The 19,405-nt window shown below is 59.5% G+C and overlaps 1 protein-coding gene across 5 annotated transcripts in view; it reads right to left on the bottom strand.

Annotated features, from left to right (window-relative positions):
• Positions 1-19,405, bottom strand: part of HIP1 (huntingtin interacting protein 1) — a 48,978-nt gene that overhangs the window by 7,771 nt on the left and 21,802 nt on the right. For 2 of the 5 annotated variants that reach the window (XM_055796510.1, XM_055796512.1), the window contains exons 1-10: positions 17,611-17,763; positions 9,588-9,651; positions 8,846-8,988; positions 8,345-8,401; positions 7,763-7,843; positions 5,519-5,595; positions 5,179-5,240; positions 3,631-3,771; positions 3,046-3,103; positions 8-83 (exon numbers count right to left, since the gene is read on the bottom strand). In XM_055796510.1, the coding sequence (XP_055652485.1) occupies positions 8-83; positions 3,046-3,103; positions 3,631-3,771; positions 5,179-5,240; positions 5,519-5,595; positions 7,763-7,843; positions 8,345-8,401; positions 8,846-8,988; positions 9,588-9,651; positions 17,611-17,628 (777 nt within the window). In that variant the 5' untranslated portion in view covers positions 17,629-17,763. Of the gene's footprint in view, positions 1-7; positions 84-3,045; positions 3,104-3,630; positions 3,772-5,178; positions 5,241-5,518; positions 5,596-7,762; positions 7,844-8,344; positions 8,402-8,845; positions 8,989-9,587; positions 9,652-17,610; positions 17,764-19,405 lie in introns of those variants that run through there. The other 3 variants (XM_055796508.1, XM_055796507.1, XM_055796511.1) reach the window with 2 other exon arrangements.

Here is a 19,405-nt window from a genome sequence, read left to right as displayed (position 1 = left end):
GTCTCACCTCTGGCAGCTGTGGGATCTGAATCAGCCGCTTGAAGTACTGCAGGTTGCTGGAGCGGTAGAAGAGGTCCTTCAGCCTGCAAGGGGCAAGGAATGGTTAGGGACCCAAGCCAGACAGCCCATAGCAAATGCAGGTAGCTCCAACCCCCTGCCTGGCTCCAGGAGGGGGCCACTGGGCTGTGCCGGAGGGGACATGGTATGTGCTGCCACCAAACCCACAGCAGCTCCTGGGAAGATCCCATCAGCAGCCTCCCCTCTGGCAAAACCTGACTGCTGGAGACTTTTTCCCATAACGCCAGGACCTGATGAGCAGGGAGAAGGACCTGAAACTTGAGCAACCTGCTCTAGTGGGAGATGTCCCTGCCTATAGCAGAGGGGTTAGACTAGATGGTCTTCAAGGTCACTTTAAACCAAAGCACTTGAGTCTATGAATCCATGAGCCGCAGCAGAATGGCTGCACTGGGATGCATCGAGGCACAGCCACCTCTCTGTGCTGTCCTCACCACAGCCAGAGCTTGAAAGGGACAGCAGAGAAACACCACCACTGCTCCCACGATGACCCCAGCCATCAGCGGGTCGGGGGCTTCCTGCCTGGAGGCCACGTCTGCATCATCACCTTCAGCTCCCCACAGCAGCATCTCCCCCAGGAGCAGGGCTACCTCCCTTTGGATCTCCAGTTCTGGGGACGAGTGGCAGTGCCTGGCTGTGCCACTCGGGGCTCCCCTCCCCCCCAGCCACCCCAGCAGGTATCTTGGTACCCACCCCAAGGTCTCTGCCCTGGGTGGTCAGAGCCCATGCACACCCCTGCTATCTGCCGACGTCCATGGCCTGTGTTTTTCCCACAGGCACTGGTTTGCAGTTTGTGACCTGAATTGAGCTGTCCCTCAGTGCCATGACATCCTCCCCCCGCGCTCAGTGGTCAGTTTTCATTTCGACTACCCTAAATAATCACGTACCAGAGGCCATGGCACTTCACTGCACGCTCTTTTTTGAGCTCATTTAAAATACAGCGAGAGGACTGGTTCCAGCACCATCGCTGGAGATCACCTCGACATACTCACTGGTACAAAATCCAACCATTTGTCTCCTCTCCTTTCTGCAGTTACTAATCCAGTGCCCTCACATCTCATAGCATCATGCCATGGGCAGGGCCCCCTCCTCCCAGCCCAGGCTGCTCCCAGCCCCGTCCCCTGCCAGGGATGGGGCACCCACAGCCGCTCTGGGCAGCCTGTGCCCGTGTCACCACCCCCGCGGTGCAACATTCCTTCCCTCTGTCCAGCCTAACCCCACCGTCATTCAGTTCAAAGCCGCTGCCTTGTGCTGGGGACCCCAGAGCTGGAGCAGCGCTGCGGGGGGCTGTGAGGAGAGCGGAGCAGAGGGGGAGCATCCCCTCCCTTGAGCTGCTGGTGATGCAGCCCAGCAGGTGCTTGGCTTTCTGGGCTGCAAGTGCACATTGCTGGCTGATGTCCCATTTGTCACTCAACAACTCAAGAGTATCCTCCAGTCCTTCTCCTTGGGGTGATCTCCATCCATCCCCCCATGCCCCCACCCTCCAGTCTGTGCTGATATTCGGGATTGCCCCGACCAAGGTGCAGGACCTTGCACTTGGCCTGGTTGAACTTCATGAGGTTCTCATGGACCCACTGTGCTGGCCTGTCCAGGACCCTCTTGGATGCCACCCTTTCCCCCCAGCACCTCAGCTGCACCACTCAGCTTTTCACAGGATAGTTCCATTTTCCCCCAGTATTTATTTTGGAAATAAATAATGTATTTATTTTGGAAATAAATAATGTATTTATTTTGGAAATAAATACCTTACTTCCTACCCCAAATCACCCTGCAGCAGCTCATGGCCTCTCATGTACCCAACGCCCAGCTCCCCCATGTCACACGGAAGACCCTAATCCCACTCGCTGTTCCCCTGCTGTGCCAAGAGCTGGCTCAGCCCCTGGGCTGCCTCCCTCCCCTATTCCTCGAGCCCTTTTTATGAACCAGCACCGCAGCACCTCTCAGCCCTGGGGCACTGGCAATATTCCAGCAGCATCACACGTCCGAGGTCTCAGGTAACTGGGTGACCATGACTTGGTTCTGCTCGTCCTACACCTTTTATCTCCTGCTTTTAAAATCTCTTTCATTGGTATCTTGATTTGGGACAGACACAGATGTTGTGAGCCCTTTAGATGTCTTTCCAACCCCAAAGCCACCTCTGCTGCACTGCACCACCCAGCCGCATTCCAGGCACCCAAGCTCTCTCCGAGGCAATTCACGGACCCCTCCTCAGCTTTGAACAACCAAAGGTTTCATCCTGTGGCTGCCCCTTCTAACAAGCTCCTTCAGCTTTGTGCAACTGGCATTTTTTTGGGAATTCAACAGAACTAGGGGGAAAATCTCTTTTCCCTCTCCCACGCCCCCAGCACCATAAGTGTGAGTCGCCCCCAGGGCTTGCGAAGACCCTCCCTCCCGCAGCAGCATCTCAAACCACCTCCACATGCTGCTTGCAGTCTCCTAGCTCACTTCTCCTACCAATGCATCCCTTTCCTGAATGAGCCATCACAAGCAGAAAATGCTGTTAAGGGTGCTGAGCACCCTGCTCACCCAACACCCAGTCTGGGGCGCCCCCAGGGTGTCCCCAGCAGCAACCCCTGCTCAGCTTCTCAGCCCATGCCCAGGCTTTCATCTCAGCATGCCAGCTGCAAATTGCATTTAAAACTGCAATTAAAAGGTTTGAGGGTTTTAAATGGTCAGACATGCTGTCAGTGGCTGAATGCCTCGTTAGAATTAACAACGCTGTTATCTGGTAATTCAATAGCTGTGGATTAGCCAAGCAGAGCCGCTGTCCTGGAAGAAAAGGAAAGTTGAAGCAGGCTGGATTTCAGAGACCCAGGCAAGACTGACTCATACACGTCTGCCATCTCCATCACACAGCTGCTGAGCCCTGGCATGGGGGCTCCAGCACCCCTCTGCACCCCCTCTGCCCTGGGTGCACGCCCAGAGCATCCCCAGCAGCGGGGAGTCAGCGCCCCAGGTCTGGGCACTCACTTTCTGAACTGCTCCAGGAAGCGATCCCGGTGGCCCTGCAGTGTATCCGCTGGCAGACCTGGAAGAAGCAGCAAGCAGAAACATCACCAGGCACCTCTGTGCTGGGAAGGAACACGGATCAGGGGACAACCCACTGGGGGACAGCCACGTGGGGATGGGTCTTTCCCAGAGATGGCTACCCTCCTCCCCAGGGTCTGAATGTGCTGGGCTCAGTGTCTCGCTGCAGAAGTGGATGGCGTCCCCCCCCAGATGCTCCCAGGACAGGGAAAAGCAGCAAGCTGGCGTTCAGGCAGTCACCACAGCAACTGGAGGTCCTGGGGGGCATGGGTTCTGCAGCCAGTGCCTCCCCAAAGCCAGGAGAGCTCCTGGGGGGCACTGTCCCTGTGGCTGAGGGGTGTTCAGCGGGGCAGGCTCCCCCAGCACTTGCACCTCCTCATTCCTTGCCATGGCAACTCCCTTCGCCCCCCCAAAAAGGCTGGGAAGGAGACAAATGGGGTGAACATCCCATCCTGACCCGGATGGTGACCCCCAGTGCCCCCCTCCATGTCCTCCCCCGCCCGAGGCAGTGGCGCTGGGGACACTCACAGGAGTGGAGCTTGAAAAGCAGCTTGACGGTATAGTCGTAGAGGTGGCTGCAGTCCAGGATCACCTGGATGAGCGGGGCCAGGCGGCACTGACCCGCGGCCGTCACCGACACTGAGCGCGACATGTCCAGGGAACTGAACACTGCGGGGAAGGAACATGGGATCAGGCCACAGCGGCACCGACAGCACCGCCGGGTGCCACACCGTCGGCTGTGTCCACAAACATCACCTGGAGCCAGACCTTCGCCCAGAGCAAGTTACCCGCTGGCCCTTGGGGACCCAGCCCGCTGCCCCGCAGCCATTTACATCAGTGGGCAGGGAAATTCCCACCTGGGACCCCCATGCAGGCCTGGGAACACTTTAACTGGGCACCATGGGCTGGAGGTGCCCAGCACCCCATGCCCCAGCTGGGTCCGCAGGCATTGCTCCCGGCCCCCCGAGAACACACGGCCCCTGTGCTCTGCCCATTGCTGCTGTCCCACTGGCATCCAGGCGCGCCAGGCGTGCTGGTGGGGGACACTCCCAGAGCAGCCAGGAGCAGCAGGCAGCACCTCACACCCACAACCCTCCATCCACATCACGTCGAATTGCATCTCATGCCAGGATGTGCCCCATGACACAAGGGCACGAAGGTATTTCTGCCAGAGCTGGGGCCAGCCAGGGGCGTGGGATGCCAGGCTGCTGGAGATATGTCCAGCGACTGTCCTTGTGGGTCTCCCACAAGTCGTGGGACACCTGCCCACAGAGTGTGCTCGGGCAGCTGGCAGACTAGTAGGGTGGTAGGAGAAGATGGCAGCTTCAACTCCCTCTGTCCAGCAACTCCCCTCCAACGGGCAGAGCAGTGAGAGCCCCCGCGAGCAGTCTGAGGATGGGGCTGCACCACACGGATGAGCTCCCCGGCACGGGCACCATCCTGCTGTGCCAGGGCGTGGGCACAAGATGAAGGTGCTGCTCCAGTTCTGCTGAAACAGAGCCCTGCCCTGCCAGCACCCACAGCCTGATGCCTGCAGCAGATCAAGGCTTGTTCCAGAGTTGCTTCAATTTACTCTAAACCTGACCCTGCTCGAGTGTGCAGAGGTGTGTGACAGCCCTGAGGGCTGAGACTGGTTTGTTTTTACCCCTCTGCTTGCTTGTGCGGGAGGAGGGCAGGGTGCCCCCCCAGCTCCAGCACTGCCGCAAACACCTGCAGCAGCTTGCGTTCATTGTTAATAAAAACCAAAACCTGTTGCAAGCCCACAAGTAAGACAAGAAGAGATTCAGCCTGGGGAGGCTGCTGGAGCGGGAGAGCCCAAAGCCTGGGTGGTGGAAGCCATGCAGGTGGCAGGGAGTGGGGTGAGGTGATGTGACCAGCCTCAAGGCACTGTCAGAGGGATGCCACAAGGCAGTATGGCACGCCAGGACTTCAGCTAGTAACAGCTCAGGTGAAGTGCCCAGAAAAGAGAGAAGCTGTGATGCCCTTAGACAGCATCCTTCCCAGCCTTCCCCCAGTGCAGCTCAGCCCCCATCGACCCCCCACCCAAACCTCCGGCAAGGCAGCATGGGGGCTTACCTGTCTGGAAGAGGTTCAGCTCACACTCCAGGTAGTCAAACATCTCCACTGTCAGCTGAAAACTAAGAAAAAGGGATGAGGATGGTTGGGGAGCATCCTCGGAGCCACCCCTGGGCCTCAACCTGTGCCAGACACCAGAGGGATGAGCGGGTGCTCCAGTGTGGATGCACCAGCCCTGCCCAGGGGCTCTGCCTGCTCCCAGCACCCATGGCAGGGCTGGGGGGAATGTGCAAGGTCCCGTTCCCAGCTTGGTCATGCTGCCGGTGCAGCTGGGCAGTGCTGTACCACCCTGCCTGCATCCACACCCCTCCCCTGCCTCCCACCCCTGCCCTGTGCTCACAAATTATTGACGTCATTCTCCCCTGCTTCGTCAAGCTGCCGGTCGGACATCTGGAGATTGCCGGGGAAGCGGGGATTCTGCGTGGGGAAACAGGAGTCAGGAAAGGGTTTCGGACTATCTCCTGCTCTGGCCACAGCTCTGGGAGCACCAGGGCTGCTGATCTTGGTGCAAGAGACCAGCGTGGCTCTTTGGAAGCACCGAGGGAGTGATGTGGGGCAAAAGGAGGCTAACACGAGGTCTGCTGAGCCCTGGCTGACTGCAGCATCCCCAGTGCATGGTGCCCATATTCTCCCCAGCAAGAAAAGCCACTCCTCCTGGGGCTTAGAAAACTGCTGAGCAGGGAGGAGATGGGGCTGCCAGCTTGTGCACAGCATCGACGAGAGTTGGAGGGGAAGGAGCCAATATTTGCTCCAAGGGGCAAAGCCTCCTCACGCTGCCCAGGCATTTCAGGGAAGGTCACGTCACAGCTCCAAACCAAATTGGGGTGATGGGTACAGCCTGGCTTCACAAAACACCTCTTTCCAGCAGGGCTCGAAAAGTAAGGAAACATCGCAGGTGTCTGGCCACAGCCAGTAACCGTGAGGATGAGGGTGCTCAAAGCCATGCAGGGATGCGCTCAGGTACAAGCCCACCACAACCTTCCATCCTGCTCTTGGCAGCACACTGTTATTTTCACACCACAAGTATATTCTATTTTATTCTATAAGAAACCCTCTACCTAAATAGGAAGTTTCATCGACGTGTGTGGCTTCCTGAGGCGGGACAGGGCATGCCACGTTACTTAGTGTAAATGTGCTCCCCACTGCCCCGGCAGCCAGCACGGCACGCATGGAGCAGGTCTGGAGCCAGCACCCCTTCCCCAAGGGCCAGCCCAAGGAAGGGACCTGCACAGCAGTGCTGCTCCGGAGGCTGGAAACAAGCTCCTGATGATGAGGAAAAAATCCATGTGTGATGGATACCTGGATTTCCCCAGGATGCTCCTGTGCCCAGGAGCACACATGGCCCAAGAGCCCAAAGGGGAGAGAGAAAATGTGAATTTTGGTGACTGGCACCAATTCTTTCAGGCTGGGGACAGCAGTGGGTGGGACAGGATGGGAGACCGGCCGGACCGAGCCCACGGCATGCTGTGTGTAGCGACGTTTATCAAACGGGACAGATGAAGGAACGCAGAAGTCCCGGGAGCACTGAGGCTGCTGGGGACCAAGGGGTTTGCTCTGTGCTACCTCGTCCTGCGCGCCTGATAAATCTAACATGAGATTTATGGTCTGCAATGAACTGGGTGTTCATAAAGAAACTCAAATCTGTGACTCTGTTTAAAGTTCTGCTGAGAACTGAAGTTGTGCATGTGATGCAAGATCATCGTTGCTGCACGGCCGTTCTTAAATATTCAGGCTGACTTGTCACTTCCACTGCACTTTTCCTGGCCATATGAAAGCCTCATTTCAGAAAGCTCTAAAGCCTTACATCCAAACTTCGGTCCCAAGCAAAGGCAGGTTTCTATACACATCCATTTCCTTTGCTGACCACAGCAAATAACCCTCCATGCTCGCATGCTGCTCAGAGCAGGTGCTGCTGCTCAGCCTCCTTCGTGCACCAACAGGAACACGTCCCCAGCCCAAATTCCCGGCATCCCTCCCCATGTCCATGGTGATGCAGAAAAGCCAGGCTGCACTATAAGGGTTTTCCAGATTTACACCTCAGTGCTGGCCCTTGCCCTGCCTACGCTGTCTCCTGCCTGTCCCTGCCACCAGGGCTTGCTCTAGCTCTTGTGGATCTTGCCAGGGCAGTGCTGGGGATGGGCAGCAGCTGCTCTGACGGTGTGGCACAGCATGGCATGGCCCCCATAAGCCCTCCCTACTCCAGAACCCCACACGTCTCTTCCACCTCCTTCCACATCTAGGATACCTGGGAGAGAACATGCACCCCAAAAACTGGGGGTCTCTTACTGTTTCTCATAGCACCCCAACTCCTAGCCCAGCCCCGGTGCCTTCAAGGAGCCCTGGTCCACCATGAAACCTGCCACCCCCAAAGCACTGGTCCTCAGGCCAACTTTGATCCGGGCCAAGGATGGACACCGGCAGCCTGGGGCACGTTTCATGGAGGCAGCAGAACGGCCAGGACAGAGGAGAGGACAGCACTGGGATGGCTCTGCCAGTCCCTGTCCTGCCCTGAGTGTCGCCACTGCTTTTGCCCCAGCACGTCAGCGCCCAGCCCTCGCTGCAGTCTTGGGGAGAGGATGCTCACCTTGGTGTGGAACTCCATCTTGGTTCTCAGCAGTTTGAGGTAGATGCTGCAGAGCTGTCCATAGCCCTCGCTCAGGTGGCCCTGGGGACACCAAAAAGCTGTTAAGATCCAGGGCAGGCTGTGAACAAGCCTTCTCCCCTTACAGCATGAGTGACCCCTCCCTTACCTCCCCCCAAAAAGCACAGCCAAACCCTCCCTAGTGGCACACAGGCTGCAGGCTGGCTTGCAGCAGATATGTTGAAGGGATTTGGTCAGGACCTTCTCATCATCTCTGCAGATTTCAGCGCTGCTTTTGACTGTCAGAGCGGTGTTTTACTGGGTTTTGCCATAAAATTGGGAGGCGGCATTTGATCCTGGTGGAAGGGGACAGCGAACATGACTGGCAAACCCAGTCCAGGGAGATCACAGCAGCCACCGGTCAGCCACGGCTGAGCATCTGCTCAGCCCTCGGAGCCTGGCTGCCCCTGGGAGAGACCACCCCCCAAGTCAACGCCACCCCCCCAGTCTGGCCACCGTGCTGGGTACTGCTGAGGGACCCCTGGGGTGTCCCCACTGTGGCAGCTGGTGGGGTTGGCTGCTTACCCACATCCTGCTCATGTCGCTCAGCTCGTTCTTGTATCTCACAGAGTCTTTCAGGACCTGGAGGAATGACAGTGATAATAAGCAGGCAGTGTGGGCAGCAGGCAAAGGTGTGCCATACTTCAAACCGGCAACTGGGGTAAGGAATGGGAGGCCCTGATGCCTTTCTGACTGCAGCCTGCCAGTGGTGTCACTACGCCAGCCCCAGGGTGCCTCAGTTTCCCCATATACATGGGACAGCAGGATCCTTGGTGGTGGCTCCTGCGTCGATGCCCATGCCCCATGCCAAGTGGTTTCCTCCGGCACCCATGCTGCAGTCTGCACTGGGATTTGCAGTGCAGAGGGGCTGTGGCAAGGCAGGGAGGGGTCCCTGCATCCACCCCCACCCAGGACTGACCCCCAGAAGGACACCAACACACCAGCATCTCCCACCACCCCACACAGTCCCACTGGGAAAAGGATTTGGCCACAGGGCAGCTGCCGAGCAGGGCCTGTGACACTCACGTTCGAGTGGCCGTCCCGGAGGAGTTTGTGGAAGACGTGGCAGAACTTCCAGCAGAGCACGGCATTGCCGGACAGCGGCAGCCGGTTCACCACTGACCAGAAGGTCTGTGCTCCCTTCTCGTGGTGCGTGCCCAGTATGCATGGTGGTGGCTGGTCAAGGAAACGCTCCTCTCCCTTCAGTGATGGAAAGCGGCCACCCCGAAGCCAGCTGGTACCCACAGAGCTGAGGGGGGCCAGGCCACCACGGGGAGCTGCCAAGCTCAGGCACACGCTGTCCCCTCTCCTCCAACCCTACACCACCTCTCTGGGAGCACCGTGGCACACTCGGGGCTTTGCTGTGCCTCTGCCAAGCCTTCCCAGCTGCCCTGCCGGGATGCTGGGATCTGCTTTTAGTGGCAGCATGCCCACAAGCACCTTTGGGGATTAAGCATCCTCACCCCAAGCAGACAAACTGCCGTGGGCATCTGCCTCTCCCGCCCTCCCAAGCAGTGGCAGCACTGGTGGCACAAGGCTGGACACCCACCAACAAGCAAAGGAGCAGGGACCCCATACCATGCCAGAAAAAAGACCACCATCATCAAGAGCCCCCAGGGTCCCACCCAGCCACTCTCAGCACCGTGCCTGTGGCCCCAGCTACACCAGCACCCCTCCCTGCACACCACCTTGCCGCTGCCCCTTTTCCAGGTGGCCCCAGCCCCGCTCCCATGCTCGCGTGTCCCACAGCCCGCTTCGGGAAGGATATTTCTGGCATGTTTCTCCTTGACAGCCACTTCCTGGGCATTAATAGCCTTATTGATGCTGACAGTCTGCAAAAGAGAAGTGGTGGAGGGGGAGTGAGATGGGAAGGAATTGAAGGGCCCCCCCCAGTCCTCCCTCACCCGCTGAGACCACCCCCCCCAGCTCTGCCGGCACCTGCCAGTGGCTGGGTCTCATCCAGGTCCCCAGCCCCTACTCGTGCCAGCTGGATGCTGCCCGTTGCCGTTGCCGGATGCCTTTCTGGGATGCAGTTGGCATCCACCAGGTTCAGCTGCTGCCAGGACTCATTTACTCAGGCTAACAACGATGCAATTAAAAGCAGTGACCACAAAGAACCCTCTCCTGCCCTTGGGGTGGTGGGACAGGCAGAAGGAAGGCAAATCCCTCCCCTGCCCTTGGATCATGGGCAGGAGCCAGTGCCTCCTACTCCGCTTGCAGTGTAAGGGGCATTTTAGGGGCACGGGGATCTGGCGGCGGGGCAGCAAGACCACCACAGGCTGCGGAGAAGAGCAGGGCTGGGGCTGCCTGTGCTCTCTGGCGGCAAAGGATGTGGCCCCAGCTGCGGCATCAGAGGGGCAGGAGATGGACCCGCTGCCCGCAGCACAGGCAGCTGCCCTGGCTGGCACCCACTGCCACCTCCCCACCCCACCGCCGACGGGCACATCCAGACACGGCACAACCGGTCCCCACTGCCTAGAGACCCCTGGCGCGCTGATCCTGCCGGCAGCCAGCCCACCCCTCCCGTGGGGCAGGCAGCGGGGGCAGGCAGCCTCTCCCAGCACAGCCCTCCGCCGCTCTCCGCAGGAAAGGCAGATGTCAGGCACCTCGGGAAGCCCGCACCGAGGAGCCTGGGCAGAGCCACACTCCTTGTAGCCTCTGGAGAGGCAGAAGCAGCCGCTGGAAGCCTTGGCCAGGCTGGATTTCTAACACTACTCCACGCTGCCCCGTGCGGAGCCGTGCCAGCAGCGGGCACGCTGCGGCTGATCCTGCGTGGGAGCGCGGTGATGCTGGCACGGGCTGCCCTCTCCTCAGGTTCCCATGTGCTCGTAGCAGCACCAAGCACTCGCTGGGCACCTGCTCCGTGAATCCAGCTACTGAAGGATGAAACCGTTTGGCTCAGCACTGCCAGAAGTAGCTAATTGCTGATATAAACCAATTAAAGCAGTGGGATTATCTCAGTGCTGTCTTCACTGCAATCCTTCTTGCATCCCTGCTGGCTGGTCCTCTCCGAGGCAGCCCCGCTACAGCTTCATCACAACCGACCCCAACGACTCAGCGCCGAGCAGGGCTGGAGGGGCACACAGGCACTCCACGTCCAGCTGGGCATAGCCCAACCCCCCAGCGATGAGCCTGACCCACTCCCCAGAAAGTCTCTCTGCCACCAAAGCATCGGCCAGCTGGAGCAGGGACAATGCGTGGAAGGCTGAGGCAGCTTCTGGTCTCACCTACAGCTGCCAGCAGTACCCCCACCCCAAGGCTGAGTACCTCCTTAGCTGAAACTGCTGGGTCCTGATGCCCCAGTATGAACCAGTTCTGCTGTGGGAGTGCTGCTGCTCGCCCCAGCTATGATGGGCTGGTCCCTGCAGGTCTGTGGCATTGGCAGCCCCATCCCTACGGTGCTGGCTCTGCCAGGGACCACAGCAGGTCTCCAGCTGTTCACCGCACTCAGCACCAGGTCCCTGCTGACTGGGGACCACCGAGGTCACAAAGGTGACCAGTAAGGACCATGCAGGTGACCACAGAGGTCACCAGCAAGAAGCAAGAGGCTCATTTTGGGGTGGCAGGGGACCCAGATTGCCAGCTGCAAGACACAAGCATCCCGGTCCAGCAGTAGGCTGGACACAGCTTAGAACCTGCATCTTAGCTTGGTTTTAAGGAGAGCTGAGACATGTATTGTGGTGGAGAAACCTGACCCCACCAGACATCTCTTCCTGAGGGGTCTGATGGAAGCGAGCAGGCTCCCTACAGAGGAAGGCCAAGGGTGGGAGCCACCTCTGCAGCTCTGCCTGTCCTTGGGGCCACAGACCCTTGTCATTTATGAAAACCATAAAATTAAATTCAGCAATAATAAAATCCCAACAAAATCCTCAGGAAGTTACTGCTCTGGCAGCAGCGGCAGCCTGGAGCACAATGCCCACATCCCAATAGCCACTGGTGACACATGCCATAGATCCAGCTCCAGGTGCAACTTGTCCCTGTCCAAAATCCCAGTCCACAGCCAGGAAGGCACAGGCAGGCAGGACAGCCACCATGGGCCCTGGTGTGGCGGGGAGCCCCAGCACTGCTGTTTAAATGCATGTCCCACCTGGGGGGGGACTGGGACCACACGTAACAAGCTGAATGCACAGGCAGAGCTGGCGAGTGGAAGCCCGTGGCCAGGGGCAGGATGCGGGTGCTGCTCCCCGAAGCCAGCAGCTTTGCTGTGGCACGTGCCCACTCCCACCAGCACCACGCCACTGGGAGAGATGGAAACAGAGCTCCCAGTTTAACTGCTCTTTCCTGCTGGCTTTTCCTGGTAAATCAAGGACATGTTTTTTCCAACCAGAGGCCCCCAGCAACCCCCCCAGAGTGGGGAGACATGGTGGGAGGGTGATGGGGGGCTGGCAGGCCCTGGCTCCAGGCGGTGGCCTCCAAGACCCTCCATCCCAAAGTCCCCTGCTCAGTTTGAAGCACACATGATGTCCATGTGGATGGCAGAAAGGTTTCTGAAGAAAAGACAGATCTTGTGTTTCCATCCCTGCAGGTGCTGTGGGCACCCCACTTCCCCACTGCATCCTCTGGGAGGGCAGGGCAGGGATCCCATCCCAGCAGCCACCCGGAGCAGGCACCGGCACTTGGGAGATGCCGGAGATGCTGCCCCACCGGCCAGCAGCTCTGGCAGCGCCCGCATGGCAAAGCAGAGGAGCGCAGGGCAGTGGCGAGGGACCAAGGCTGCAAGTGTCACCTCCAAGGGACAAGCTGGGTCAGGGAGGGCGACAGTAGAATACACTCCTGTCCACCGGTTCTGGCTGCAACGCTGGGTGAAGGAGGAGGGAAATTTGGGGCTGCCTTGAAAGAAAGATCAGACCTCTTTGCCATGGAGGGGCACCTTCCAAGACACAGGCGCTGCTTCCCAACACCATCCAGCACCTACAGCTGATGCTAATTCAATTTTAATTTAATTACGAGCTTCTACACTACAAGGGCTGTTTCTGCCCTGTCAGGCCACAAGTGTCCTTAGCAGCGCTGCTGGCCCAGCTCCAGCTTCTTGCTGATGGAGGGATGTCGGCCCCCGGTCCTCATACCCATGCGGGTGCCCAAAGGGCTCCTCTCCCACTGCTGTACCCCGCCCCCAGCACTGGGAGCAGGGCAGGGGGCCACAGTGGGTCTGGGGCAGCCGGGCCCCTCCTCCAGCCCCACACCCTTCCCCGCCACCGGGAAAGGAAACCCCAGCGCTTCCTCTTGTGCAACGGGGCAGGGAAGCGAGAGCAGAGGCGGCGGGGCCCCATTTGCACGAGAGCTGCAAGGGGGTGGCACTGCCACGCTGCCCCCCGGCAGGGCCACGGGGCTGAGGTGTGGGGCAGACCTCAGTGGGGCAGCACCCGGGGCAGGGCTGGGCTGAGGGGGCTCTGCCGAGGCTGGGCGAGCAATGCGGTTACTGCTGCAAGCACCGTTCGCATTTCCAGCATCTCTTGAGCACGCTAAGGAAAACCCACCACCACGAGCACAGAAGGGCTCAAGGCCATTTTGGGGTGCAGCAGTCAGGTAATACAGACTAGGGACTATCCTGCCCCAGAGCAGTGGGACCTGCTGAGCACCTTTTCCTCTCTTCGCAGCACCCAGGGGTGCCCCAGAAACCCACGCAAGGTCTTTTGTCCACAGCTAGATATACCTCGGACAGGGGAATTTAGCACCATTCCTATGGGTCTTGAGGAATCCCACTGACAATGAGCATTGCCAGCCCTCGGGGTGAGCTGGACCACATCCCTTGGGACACCCCCCACCCCCCGTGACCCCTGACTCAGCCCAGCTCCTCTCACAGGAGATGCCACACCACAGCAGAGCCACTGACAGCTCTGCACTGGGGTGACCACCCCGGCTCCAGGCAGGGACAGAAGAGCCCCAAGCTTTGTAGAGTGACCCAGGACAGAGTGACAGAGGCTTTCTGAGCACTGAGATCACTTTGCTCTTTCACATGCACACATACATCCCCTCATCCCCCTGCCAGAACTCCCCAAATTCCGCTTTCACCCCCCCGAATTGCAAATCTCCCATTCAAGGCGAAGAGCTGAGCTCTGCTCAGGAGCTGCACGGCGCCTTCCCGCTTCTCCTTTCATTTCCAAAAGGAAATGAGTGTTGATTAAAGAATCCAGAGCTATTGCAAATTATTTGGAGAAACTGAGTAAGTCGCAGTGCAAATCCTCTTAGTAATGCTCCCTCATTTCTCCTTAATTCCTTTCTATAAATGGAGAGCTGGGACAGAGCATACCTCCAGAAAACTCGCAACCAAGCCCTGCAGACACAGGGGCTCCAGGGGAAGCGAGTGAACAGGGAGACCTGACTACAAGCCTGCAAAAAAAAAAAAAATATCCATGAACTTAATTAAAATGCAAATCCCAGCGTAGCAAAGTTTTGCTCCAGCCCTGGAGCATGTGCAGGACACAGGGGCGTGGACGAGCTTTTTGGAGGGCGCATGTCTCTTTAAACATCACTCACCAACAGCAGCTAAAAACAAATCACAGCCTAGCCGGGGCTCAGGAAAGGTTCTTCTTCTCCGGCAAAGTCTCGAAGCAAAGCCAGCTGGACACTGGGACTGGCAAGAGCTCCTGGGTTGAGCCAGGGCAGCCGTGGTCCCCACTCTGCTGGGCTGCCGTGGCCCATGGCTGCAGAGCCAGGAGCAGGGAACAAGGCTGGCAGGAGCAGGGCACAAGGCTGGCTTCGCGCCCGCCGCAGCCGGAGGAAGGAAGGCAGAAGGGCAGTGCTGGCAGGGCTGGCCGCCGCGCGGGCCAGGTGCTGGGCGTCTCGTGCATGCACAGATCTGTTTCTATGTGCAGGATAAGAGGATGCTCAGCACAAACCAGTCTTCCTGCTCAGTCCAAAATAAATGCTGCCTTTGAGTAGGGAGTGAGACATTAAAAATACCTCCCCATCATTTAATCCGGGCTATTTGGCTGCCTCTGCTGCTGGATCCATGAGTTTTGAAAGAAATCACTCCTCTCCCAGCTGGCTGCACACTGGAGCCGCTCCAGGGATGAAGTGCCTTGACCAGGGCTGTGTGAGCATCTCCCTGAAGGTGCTGTCGCTCTTCTCACCTCCTGCTCCCAGCAGATGACAAATAATCCCCAAAATAACCCAAGTCTCGGATTTCCCTTTACTTGGGCCATAAAAACAACTACATTTTCCCCAAAGCAATGCTGGCCTCCAGCATCAGAAACCCTAAAACCTCGCTGCATCCACTGGGGTTTGCTCCCAGTGACAGTGGCTCTCATGTTGATGCCACCAGTTAGGATGCCAAGAGGAGGAGGACCAAGGTGCAGCAGAGACAGCCCTGAATCCCAAGGGACACCAGCATGGGGGCCCTCGGGGAGGTGTCTGGGGACACCTTGCTCCACACCCCTGCCATGCCACGGCACATGGGACACCCCAAACCAGTCACTGGTAAGACAGCCACGGGCTCCAGGAGCCACGCTGAAAGCCAACGGTGTTGCCATGAGGCTCTTCTTGGCAAAGACCTGCCCTGGCATCACCACCTCCAGGTCCACTCTCCTGAGGCTGGGAGGATGATGACTTCAGGTCAATGTTACACTTTGTCTACCCACTGTCAGCACTCTCTGGCACACGGTGAAGCCTGCTGAGAGTGTTACAGAGGAGCTTTCCAGCACAGGCAGTGCTTCTGGGGCAGAAACCACCTGGGCCAGGCCAGGGAAGGGCGATGTGATGATGTTCAGAGGTCTCCACACCACAAGGAGACACAAGAGGATGGTAGCTGCTCTCTGACTCCCACCAAGGCCTTTGCCTTGTGAGTTGCAGTACCATTACCATGGTAGAAAAACGAAAATGAGTTGGAGGATACGCATTTTGAGTGTCTCTGAACAGACCACCCCGCTAGCTTGCAGCTCCTCCTGAGGGCAGCAGGGTGGGCTGGGATCCACAGGATGATGTGCCCACAAGCTTCACGTGCAAGGACTTAACCCACCGCTCCTCCTGGCCTCTCCAGAGCCTCCAGCGAAAATAAGGAGCTCAAACAATAAGCTCATCTCAAGAGCTAGAGCAGGAATCTGACCACTCCTCTACCTTGGAGGCAAGCAAAGGCAAAGAACAAAGACAACCACACAACTGACTTACAGTGGGTCCCAATGACTCAAGTGAACCATCCAGTGCCAGGATGGGAGAACCGGGCTGGTCACCAGTGCCTGGAAGGGTTTGGTTCCAACGATGCCAGAGATGAGAGCTTGCTATGCTGAACACATCACTGCCCACTGTTGGGGGACCGGCACCCAAAGAGCTGAGCCACTGGACTTCTCCAGTGCCATAAGCAATTTATGCAGATTAATTACTGGACATGTCTTTTTTAAAACCAGTTTAAGCAACATGGACTTTTCCAATATGCAGATAAACCTTTGGAGGGTCAGGAGGGAAAAGGACTGCAAGAAAAGTGGTTTTGGTGAGAACAGCTGGTAAAAAGTGAGGCTACTGAAAAACCCAAACCTCACCAACGACCATCGGGGAAGCTGATGCTGTAAAATGCAGACCCCTTTGAAGCCTCCAGCTAAAATAACAGCCAAAAGAGAAGACAACTGAAGCTGCAGAAGAGCTTGGGGAGTGCTTTGGTCACAGCCAGCACCATGAAGGGCCAGCATGGGCCCTAGCTCCTGCTGCCAGGCACTTCAGACCCACTGCAACCAGAGACCCCACAGCACAACCAGAGACCCCATCATGGGCAGCTGGGTCCAAGGAGAGGCAGAAAAAGAGGAGGCCACCCAGGACCCCTACACTCCTCCGCATGAAAAACACTCGTTACTCTTCTTGCTTTAATTATTGATATGGGCACTCCATCACTCCTGCCCCGCTGCCCAGCTGGCTCGGCCACAGCCAGAGCCTTTCCCGCAAGCTGCCCTGTTAGCCAGGATTTTAATTTTAAGTGGGGATTTTATGTGAAGATAATCTCTTCCAGCAGTGGCGATTTCTATCTGGAGCGGGAGGATGGCTGTGTTTCCCAGGGTCGGTGGTTCAGGAAGGTTCTAACCGCCTTCAAATATTCCTAAAATGTTCCTGATGGTCCTGACCAGAGACTTCTGCTTCCCAGCAAATACAAGTATTTGGGCATTTTTCGAAACAGAAGGAAATACAGGAGCGAGGCCAGAGGACGCAGATGTCAGAGGCGCACCTCCGGGTGTGTGTTCGGGGGAACAGCATCCCGGGACTGACCTACCGGGGAAGTTTATCCCGCAGGAGCACCCGGGCGCATCTCACCCTCAGGATGCTCCGGAATCAAGCGGTGCCGCGATGCCGCGGAGCCCGGCAGTGCCCAGGCGGCTTCGGTAGGAACCCGGTAGGCACCGTTCCGTGCGACGCCGCCCGCGAGCGGCAGCGTCCCTCGCCCGTTATCCCGCCGGGACGCCCGGGCCCCGCAGCGGAGCCGGCGGCAGCCAGGCCAGGCGGGCTGCCCGCCGCACCGGGGAGCTCCCCCAGCACCGACCAGCTCGCCCCCCGCCCCGGATGGGCCGTGACCGCCGCGCGGGGCCGGGGCACGCGGGGACACGGGGGCGCGCGGCACCGCCCAGCCCCGCGGGGCGCAGCGAGTCCAACGGGCGGGTGGGCGCCGCCCCCGGCCCGGGCTGCGGCAGCGCGCGGGGGCACCGGCCGCGCGCGGGGGAGACCCCCCGGTAAGCGCGAGAGGGGCCGCACGGCTCCGGCTGCCCCCGCTGCCCCCAGGCTCCGCGCCCGCGCTGCCGAACTCCCCGGGAAGGGGCCCCGCCGGGCGCAGCCCCCCGCCACCCCGCGGGGGTCCCCGGGGGCCGCGCACTTACCACCTTGCCCAGCTCCATGGCGGCGGGCCCGGGCGCGATGCGGGCTCAGCGCGGCGCGGCGCCCATGGCGGCGGCACCGGGGCGGCGGCGCTGGAAGGTTCTGCCGGGCGGCGGCGGCGCGGAGGGAGGGAGGGGAGGGGGCGCGCTCCCGCGCACGGGCGCGCTCCCGCCGGGGGCGGCACAGCCGCGCTGGGCAGGGGGAGGGGGCGGCCTCCGCGCTCGGCCGGAACAACAAAGGAGCCGCGCGGAGGGGGAGGGGGTCGAGGAGGGGGGGCCGGGCCGGGCCACCGGGCACCCGGCACTCGCCACCGGGAGCGCCCCGCCGCGACACGCGCCCGCAGCCCGTGCGTGGTGCAGGGGCAGCGGCACAGCGCAGGGGGTGCCCGGGGGCGGGGGGGGCGCTACGCACCCCCATGCTGCAGCCTGCCCGACCCCTGTTCCTGCCTGCCCCATCCCCTGACCCCCTGCCCTGTCTGCCCCACATCTGTGTCCAAGGGGGACGCTGCCCCCGAGGGTCTGCCCGGTGCCCTGCCCAGGGTTTCCCTTGCACAGGAGCCCACTGAGCTGTCGCAGTCTCCGCTCCCAACAACAAAACCAATTGACCCGGGGCGGCACGGCCAGCCCGCCGTGCCCCCTCCCCAGGCAGCGCTGCCCCCCTGCCACCGTGCAGCCCAACGCCCAGCAGCAGCATCTGGTTTCTTCCCGGCTCCCACCGGTGCTCAAGAAGCAGTTTAGCATCCTCCGACTGGAGGCACGAAAGAACCCCAAACCGTTCTTCTGTCGTCCCTAAAAGCCACCCCAACGCGGGGAGGAGGTGAAGCATTGCAGCTGCCCCTCAGCCCAAGGTGGAGGAGAAGAAATAAATGCTCCTGTGGCGCTGGCCCTGGCCGAACGCTAATCCTCCGGGATTACTGCAGTCTGGCCACGGCTCAGCCACTTACTCTGGGGTGGCGCCTTGGCCGATTTTAATAAAATAATGGGATCCCACACTCCTGCAGGGACCCGCAGAGTGCCACCAACCCGGTGCCCTGCCAGCACCCAGCTCTGCACCCACCCTCCCCCCCAATTAATCCTAGCCGGGGGCGGGTGGGGGGGGGGGGGAGCAGGGGGCAGCTTTTAGGGCCAAGACCCAGGTCGTGGTTTCCTCAAGTGGCTGTTAAAGCCTCTGCTGTGATTCCTGGGATGGGCAGGTGGATGCACTGCTCGGCAGCACTACAGGTACATGGCTTGTCTTTTGTTTGCTGGACAGATGCATTTGCTAGATCAGCTGGTTTTGAGCAGCAGCCAAAATTCCTCCAGGAGCAGAGTCTGATCCCTGCTCTGAGCCTGGGAGCGAGCATGAGGCAGTGCTCCTGGGCTGGGTACCTGCCACTGTTGTGGCTGCCTGCCCCATCACGGATCCTGCCCCTGTCACGGGCACCTGCCCCATCATGGGGCCTGCCTCTATCACGGGTATCTGCTGCCTGCCCCATCACACTAGGTATGACAGTGCTTGACAGCCTCTATCACGATAGGTGTGACAGCATGTGTGCATGGCAGGAACGGTTTCTGCTGTGCTGGCCACAGGAGGCACAGCACCAACCCCAGCATCCCTGCGACAGGGTGCCCAGGCCCTGAAAGCAGAGGGGACAAACTCAGAACTGAGCGCCGTGGCTGGGAAGTAGCATTGGCATTTGTGCCCTCCCCACAGTGAAGCCCCGCAGCAAGCGATTCCCAGCTGTGGTCTGGCATGGGAAATGGGAGCCTGGGTCCTTGTTGTGCAGCCCATCCCCCTAGCTTGGTGTTGCCCCTGGTT

The sequence above is a fragment of the Falco peregrinus genome, chromosome 2, assembly GCF_023634155.1.
Source record: "Falco peregrinus isolate bFalPer1 chromosome 2, bFalPer1.pri, whole genome shotgun sequence".
Taxonomy (NCBI): Eukaryota; Metazoa; Chordata; class Aves; order Falconiformes; family Falconidae; genus Falco; species Falco peregrinus.
The sequence above is the reverse complement of the archived record's forward strand: the minus strand, read 5'-3'. Positions and strand labels throughout refer to the sequence as shown.